Source organism: Lithobates pipiens, unplaced genomic scaffold (genome assembly GCF_037356315.1).
Source record: "Lithobates pipiens isolate NorthernLeopardFrog02 unplaced genomic scaffold, aLitPip1_a1.2 Scaffold_1, whole genome shotgun sequence".
Taxonomy (NCBI): domain Eukaryota; kingdom Metazoa; phylum Chordata; class Amphibia; order Anura; family Ranidae; genus Lithobates; species Lithobates pipiens.
Genome location: NW_027507685.1, coordinates 251,935,561 through 251,943,735, shown reverse-complemented (window position 1 = coordinate 251,943,735; position 8,175 = coordinate 251,935,561). Strand labels below are relative to the sequence as shown.

The 8,175-nt window shown below is 43.3% G+C and overlaps 1 protein-coding gene and 1 long non-coding RNA gene across 2 annotated transcripts in view; both read right to left on the bottom strand.

Annotated features, from left to right (window-relative positions):
- Positions 1–566: 566 nt before the first annotated feature.
- The window catches only part of LOC143986589 (uncharacterized), a 254,255-nt gene continuing 246,646 nt past the window's right edge, over positions 567–8,175 (bottom strand). The window contains exon 2 of the long non-coding RNA XR_013276548.1: positions 567–6,835. This is a non-coding gene — a long non-coding RNA (uncharacterized LOC143986589). The remainder of the gene's footprint in view (positions 6,836–8,175) is intronic.
- Positions 567–8,175, bottom strand: part of TNMD (tenomodulin) — a 186,905-nt gene continuing 179,296 nt past the window's right edge. Inside the window, exon 7 of the mRNA XM_077484987.1 lies at positions 567–7,461. Coding sequence (XP_077341113.1) covers positions 7,252–7,461 — 210 coding nt within the window. The 3' untranslated portion in view covers positions 567–7,251. The remainder of the gene's footprint in view (positions 7,462–8,175) is intronic.

Here is an 8,175-nt window from a genome sequence, read left to right as displayed (position 1 = left end):
ATAGGTGTAAATCCAGCCTTAGTGTAATGCCCTGTATACACTGTTGGACATTCCGACGACAAAATCCCTTGTTTTTTTTCCGATGGATTTTGGCCCAAACTTGTCTTGCATACACACGGTCGCACAAAGTTGTCGGAAAATCCGATCGTTCAGAACGCGGTAACGTAGAACGCGTACGACGGGACTATAAAGAGGGCAGTAGCCAATAGCTTTAGTTTCTTAATTTATTCATTAAATTGTCTACACACAATCGGAATTTCGTTGTCGGAAAAATTTTAGATCCAGCTCTCAAACTTTGCGTGTCGGAAATTCAGACGGAAAAAGTCAGATGGAGCCCACACACGATCGGATTTTCCAACAAGATCCGATTGGAACATTTTCCGTTGGAAAGTCAGACCGTGTGTACAGGGCATAAGACTAGGAGTGGCGGATGATGGTGATGCCAGTGGTGGTGATGATGGTGTAGTGGTGGTGGGGTTACAAAATACATGTAATTGCAACCAAAGGTGAGGTCACACTTAAAAACCCAACTCATTACCACCATAAGAACATAGGAAAACAACCAGTGGAAACAAATAAAAACTTTATTTATTTTAAAAAAAACATCACATAATTCATCAGTATCATACATATCTAGTTTCTGGATATCATTGCGTTCTGTTCGCTGTTTGCTTTAGCCCACCTATGGGCTCCATCATGGGAGCTGGTGTTCTGTCCAAAAATGTCCACCTATCGAATAGTGTCCACTGTGTACTGCGCAGGCGCAGCGCTTGCGCAGTACGGAGCACAAGGAGATTCGGAAAATCTCCAAAGATCAACGACGCCTGCGCCGTGAGTCCAGGTGCAAGCCCCACCATCCAAGTGGACATAGGGCTGCACATAGTTAGAGGTCCCCTCGCAGGCTCGCTTTGCTCGCCACGCTTCGGGCATGGCCTTGCTTCGCTAAGCTCTTTTTATTCTAACTCTATGTCCACTTGGATGGTGGGGCTAGAACCTGGACTCACGGCACAGGCGTCATTCATCTTTGGATATTTTCTGAATCTGCTTGTCATGTGTACTGCGCATGCACAGTACACAGCGGACACTATCCGACGGGGGACACTATTTGACATGACACCGGCCTTACTTCTGCTCGTTTAGCAGAAAACATTATCAAAGCATTCTTAATTCTCAACCTTCTCTCAGGTTCCAATCCCCTAGAGCAGGCTTTCTCAACCTTTTTACCCAGAGGAACCATTGAAACAATTTTCATGTGTTTGGGTACTGCTAGATTAGTTGTTCAGGGGTCATAAGGAAATGCTCCTTACCTTGGTGGTCACTGATCAGTGAAAGAAATGACCCCTTGCATTGCTGATCAGTGGAAGAAATTACTCCTTACATTGGTGATCAGTGGAAGAAATGACCCCTTACATTGGTGGTCAGTGGAAGGTATGATCCCTTACAGTGGTGATCAGTGAAAGGTAGGATCCCTTACAGTGATGGTCACTGGTCAGTGGAAGTAATGATCCTTTACAGTGGTGGTCAGTGGAAGAAATGACCCCTTACATTGGTGATTAGTGGAAGAAATTACTCCTTACATTGGTGGTCAGTGGAAGGTATGATCCCTTACAGTGGTTGTCAGTGGAAGGAATGGTCCCTTACTGTGGTGGTTGGAACCATGCCACCATTGCATTAAGCTGAAAAAGATCATTGGTGTCATGCTATTGGCTCTGCCAAGTGGCAATGGACCTGGAACCATGAAGGCACCATCAGATAGAAGGTCAACTAGCCATAGCTCAAGGACCCCCTTGCAACCTCTGCAGGAACCGTAGGGTTCCAAAGGGCCCTGGTTGAGAATGCCTGCCCTAGAGGATATCTACTGTTATCATTTTGATCCCACACATAGTCAAATGGCTGAATAGGGATCGCTATTCACACAGTGTAGTGGTGTGCCTTTAAAGCCCATCTAAACATTCAGTTTAAAACAGCTAAATATATTTCAGAAGCCCCAAAATAAAAGATTATCAGTGTCCTATAGTTGGTTTTCATTAGAAACCAGACCTAGCCTGAGTAGAAAAGCTTGTCCCCTGCCAGTAATCTACAAAGAAAGACCCTTGTTCTCTGTGTGGAAGCAGTGGCCTCTCTGCCGTGGTTCGTCATGCCCCCTGCTGAGTCAGAAATGTATCTCTGCAATCAGCAGATCTTATGTTCCCTGTTAATTAAAGAGCTTGAGTTCTGATTTAGCAGAGGGCACGTGAGACCTTTGCAGAGAGGCCACTGCTTCCACACAGAGGACAAGCATGCTATAGCATGCTGGCCGGGGACTGGCTTTTCTACTCATGCTAATCTCTTAAAGCGGATTTCCACCCAGAAATAGAACTTCTGCTGATCGGGTTCCTCCCCCCCGCTCCGATGTCACATTTGCCACCTTTCAGGGGGGAGCAGATACCTGTCTAATAGAGGTGTTTGCTTCCACTTCCGGCAAAAGAGCGCCGCAGAATCCACGGCAAACTACGCCATATTCAGCCGCTCCTCTGTCCCCCCCTGCTGTCTTCTGAGTGGCAAAAAGGTCCTAGAAGACAGCAGGGACTATTCAGAATGCGCAGCGCGACTCGCGCATGCGCAGTAGTTAGCCTTCACTTCCTGAATCCCTTACTGAAGATGCCGGCGCCTGCACCCAGAGCCGAGGGACGGGTCAGCTTTGGGGGAGGACATCGCGGGCGCCCTGGACAGGAACGTTTTCTTATGTACAGGCACCGCAAATGATTGCCATATTTTTTCTAATATGATCATCAACTCCCATGATTGGAAGCTCCATCTAGTGGCCATAATGCAGTATTTGTTATTATTGAGGTATGTCAGAAAAAAAACACATCATGGCCACTAGATGGAGCTGACAGTCTTAATAGCTAATAATATTGCAAAAAAAAGAAAAAAATATGCCAATCAATCGTTGTGCCTGTGCGCACGGCAAATGTTTTATATATAAACCCCTAAGACTCTGAACGCCTTTCACTTTGATTTACCTGGAATTTATTTAGCTAATTTAAACTTAAAGTTCAACTGAGCTTTAACTTTTGTTTTAATTTTTGGTTCCTTTGGGTGGAGGATTAAAAATTTCAGGCTGTATATTATTGATTAAAATCAAAACCTTCATCGGCTCAATGATTTATAGAGAGTGTTGTGTGAAAGTCTACTGACACCTTAATGTTTCTAGAAAAAAACAAAAAAAAACATCACAGCACAATACTGATTTATGGACTATACAAAAAAAATAATACATTTTACTTTTCAGTGAAAAATACAGTATATAGTGATTACCAGCAATATAAATGAAGGAATACGGTATGAAAGCTAGTTTAGGAAGAAAAAAATATTTGGACTAATTCTGGAAGGATTGCCATCCTATTCAGCTGCAGATACAATAAAAAACAGGGCCGGATTTTTTTTTTTTTTTTTTTTTACCCAGTCCAAGCCTGTCCGCACATAGTTTTTGGAACAACTAGAAATGAGATGCTGAGATTTCAGATGATCAGTAAATCGTTTAGATGGTGGCTCTGGTGAGGCTGCTCTTGACAAAAACAGGCGACCCAGATTTGAGAAATCTGATTTACTAATAGAGAGCCAAATGAAAGGTCTATAAGGCAAAGTACCTTTTATTTTTGATATTGGTTCAATATGGGTGGACGGTGCAATCTTTATTGAGGGCTCTCTTGAGGTGCATAATCCAAGTAGCACAAGCTCCTGTGGTGGAGTTGTGTCAGGAGCCCAAGTGGCCCCAGCTTTGCAACAGATTGGTGTTAGGTTTTGACCCTCAGGATCACCCTACCAAGATGGTGGCTGCAACAAACAGGCTATGGTGAGGAGACAGGGCTGAGGGTGAGAGGGTAGTTAGGTCTAGGCAGGTGAAAACGTAGTCAGATCCAGGAAGGGGATGAGGCAGGCAAAAGAGTAGTCAGTTCCAGGAAGGGCTGAGGCAGGCGACAGTAGTCAGGTCCAGGCAGGCAAGAGGGAAGTCAGATCCAGGAAGGGGATGAGGCAGACAAGAATGTAATCAGATCTAGGTAAAAAGGAAGCAGGCAAGAGGGTAGTCAGGTCCATGCAGGGAAAGAAGCAGGCAAGAAGGTAGTCAGATCCAGGTAGGGTATGAGGCAGACGAGAGGGTAGTCACGACTCGGCAGGGAATGAGGTAAGCAAGAGGGAAGTCAGGTCCAGGCAGGGAATGGGGCAGGTGAGAGGGGAGTCAGGTCCAGACAGGGGATGAGGCAGGTGAGAGGGTAGTCAGGTCTAGGCTGGAAATGAGGCAGGTGATAGGGTAGTTAGTTCCAAGCAGAGGATGAGGCTGGTGAGAGGGTAGTCAGGTCCAGGCAATGGATGAGGCTGGTGAGAGGGAAGTCAGGTTCAGGCAGGGGATAAGACAAGTGAGAGGGTAGTCAGGTCCCAGCAGGGGATGAGGCAGGTGAGAGGATAGTCAAGTCCAGGCAGGGGATGAGGCAGGTGAGTGGTAGTCAGGTCCAGACAGGGGATGAGGCATTCAAGAGGGTAGTCAGGTTCAGGCAGGGGATGAGGCAAGTGAGAGGGTAGTTAGGTCCAAGCAGGAAATGAGGCCGCTGAGAGGGTAGTCAGGTCCAGACAGGGGATGAGGCAAGCAAGAAGGTAGTCAGGTTCAGGCAGGGGATGAGGCAAGCAGGAGGGTAGTCAGGTTCAGGCAGAGGATGTGGCAAGTGAGGGGGTGGTGAGGTCCAGGCAAGGGAATGAGGCAGGTGAGAGGAAAGTCAGGTCCAAGCAGGGGATGAAGCAGGCGAGAGGGTACTCAGGTCCAGACAAGGGATGAAGCAGTTGAGAGAGTAGTTAGGTACAGGCAGGTTATGAGGCTGGTGGGAAAGTAATCAGGTCAAAGCTAAGGTCTAAGCAGGCAGTAAGAGAGTGGTCAGGTCAACCCAGGTTGCCAACAATCAGGCAACTGTCAGACAATTATTAAACCTCTTTAGCTCTCAGTTAACTTGCAACAAGACACAAACCCAGCTGCTTCATACAGCATTGTTACTGGCAGCTCTGGAAGTCACGGAGATCCAGGGAATCCTGGAAATCTTGGAAGATCTGGCACGGAGTACTCTAACAATGGGCATTTTTCTGATCCACTAATCCTTGTTATGCCTAACATTTACAGAGCAAAACAATTCATTCCTGGTAAATGTGCCATCACTAAGTCCTCATAATTATTACTAGCTTAAGTCCCAAAGAAGTGGGAGATCTTTGAGTTTCCAAAACCTGTTGACTGTTCTATGTGGTTTTTGTTAACCAATATTAAAAGCTCTTGGACTTTCAGGCATTTCGTTTAGTGCTCTCATTAGATGTGTGCATACAAATTATGGCACCCAAAGCAACACCTCTCTGGGATCATCTCTTTTACAAAGAAATTGCCCTCGTTAGACTCCCCTAAATTCCTCTTTGAAACTAGTTTCACCTTCGTACTAAGGGTGTGACTTCAGAACTAAGCCCCAAAAACTGTCATTACTTTGTCGAATTATAGTGCTCTTTATGGTCACCAAGGCAGTCTAATTGGATTCCTTGTCTGTCAGAAAGGCTAAGGTTCTTCATGGAATGCACTACTCAAACTCCCTATATTATCATTATCTATATTACAATTAAGATACGTAGCTCATACAAGTTAGTGAATGGGCACCTCCGTACCTTCTTCTGTCAATGACATCTCATCCATCATATCACAACCCTCCTTGAACCTGCCATTTAAAAAAGCTTGGAGGACACGCATATGTAGGTACTAGATCTCTTATTATTAACTTCCAAAATTGTGAATGACCTTGACCACAATCTTATATAGACACGTGCAATTCGTTTAGTTCCAAATGAATCTTTTCAACAAATTTCAACAAAGAAAGAAAGAAAACCTGTTTAACTAATTTTTCTGAATTTGTATGTATTTGTAAATTGAATGTATTTGTAAATACAAAAATTAAAAATTCCAAGGTCAAAAATCGAAAATCTGAAAACCGGAGATAATTCGTAACTTTGGATAAATTTGTATTTGTTACTTTCACCAACAGCCAAATTTGAAAGGAAATTCCAATACCTATAATTTAATATTTAGTAATATTTAAGTTATTATTGGTTAGTTATTTCATATTTTCAAATTTTTGGGTTTTTACATTTTCGAATTTGCTAATTTTTACAAATTTATGTTTTTCTTTTTAATTCGCAAATTTACTAATTTTAAAATTTACGTATATTCTGAAAAGTTTGTTAAAAGGGTTTTCATTAATTCTGATATTTCCAAATAATTTGCCTAGGCAAGAAACCAGAAAGTAGCTGAAGAAATGTAAAAAAAAAAAAGTTGAAAAGAAGTGAATGTGATATATATCTGTTTATTAATGCTGGTTTGTTGGTTAGTTATTTCATATTTTCAAATTTTTGGGTTTTTACATTTTCGAATTTGCTAATTTTTACAAATTTATGTTTTTCTTTTTAATTCGCAAATTTACTAATTTTAAAATTTACGTATATTCTGAAAAGTTTGTTAAAAGGGTTTTCATTAATTCTGATATTTCCAAATAATTTGCCTAGGCAAGAAACCGGAAAGTAGCGGAAGAAATGTAAAAAAAAAAAGTTGAAAAAAAGTGAATGTGATATATATTCCTATCTGTTTATTAATGCTAGCAGCATAAGGATTACAAATAAGCAATGTTGATTGGGAGAGTGAATAGGTCCATATAGACATGGGTGAGTGAGTTTAGGGTGGGGGAACTTGACTGGCCTCAACCCAACAGAACATCTTTGGGATGAATTAGAGCGGAGACTGCGAGCCAGGCCTTCACATCCAACATCAGTGCCTGACCTCACAAATGCGAAATGGAAGAATGGTCAAACATTCCCATAGACACACTCCTAAACCTTGTGGACGGCCTTCCCAGAAGAGTTGAAGCTGGTATAGCTGCAAAGGGATGGCCAACTCAATTTTGAACCCTACGGACTAAGACTGGGATGCCATTAAAGTTCATGTGCGTGTAAAGGCAGGTGTCCCAATACTTTTGGTAATATAGTGTAGGTATCTTTGAGGAACAAGTATTGGTTGTTTTTATTGCATGGAAGGTTCAGCCCATTTCTAGCCAAAATTCATTTTTTTGCCTATTTTACCTTATATTATCTTGAATTGCTGATCTCAAATTTGCCAAGCACTTACAGAATTTTAGAAGCACAGGATGGCAATTCTTCTTTTTAGAATAAAATATAAAATAATGATATCAAACTTGCTCAAACTCTGCCCAACATCCTGGCCACCCACCAGTTACAGGGCATAATGATCCTGCAGATCACACGCCCCGACCCGTAGCAGTATGGGTAGGGATAATATCCCAGCATGGGCTCGCAGACTTTCTGGCAATACCGCTGTCCGCGGCGGCAGTGATTACAGCAGAAGCCTCGATGATCCCACATGGAGTGAAACTCCAGTCCGGCTTCTCTCTGAAAGACAAAAGAAAAATATGTTGAAAAGTAAAACATGAAGACGCAATAATTCAACAACCACCTCATAGTGCCGTATTTATTAACATACTGTATATCTATGTAGCTGCCATAGATTTAACCAGTCCTTTGCCAAAACAGTGCAGAGGCAGCCAGGCACAAAGCAACAGTCCATTGACTCTGGCTCATTGAACAGTCTAGGCCAGTGATGGTGAACCTTGGCACCCCACAGGTTTTGGAACTACATTTCCCATGATGCTCTTGCACTCTGCAGTGTAGTTGAGCGTCATGGGAAATGTAGTTCCAAAACATCTGAGGTGCCAAGGTTCGCCATCACTGGTCTACATCCAGGGTGCCAAAGTTCGTCATCACCATCAAACATCTGGGGTGCCAAAGTTCGCCTTCACCATCAAACATCTGAGGTGCCAAGGTTCGCCATCACTGGTCTACATCTGGGGTGCCAAGGTTCGCCATCACCATCAAACATCTGGGGTGCCAAAGTTCGCCTTCACCATCAAACATCTGAGGTGCCAAGGTTCGCCATCACTGGTCTACATCTGGGGTGCCAAGGTTCGCCATCACCATCAAACATCTGGGGTGCCAAAGTTCGCCTTTACCGGTTTTATTGCTTGCAGATACAGTACAAGGGAGGGGAAATGGGGTGATGTGGAATACTCCAAAAGGCTTGAGCACAATTTTGTAGAGGACAACACT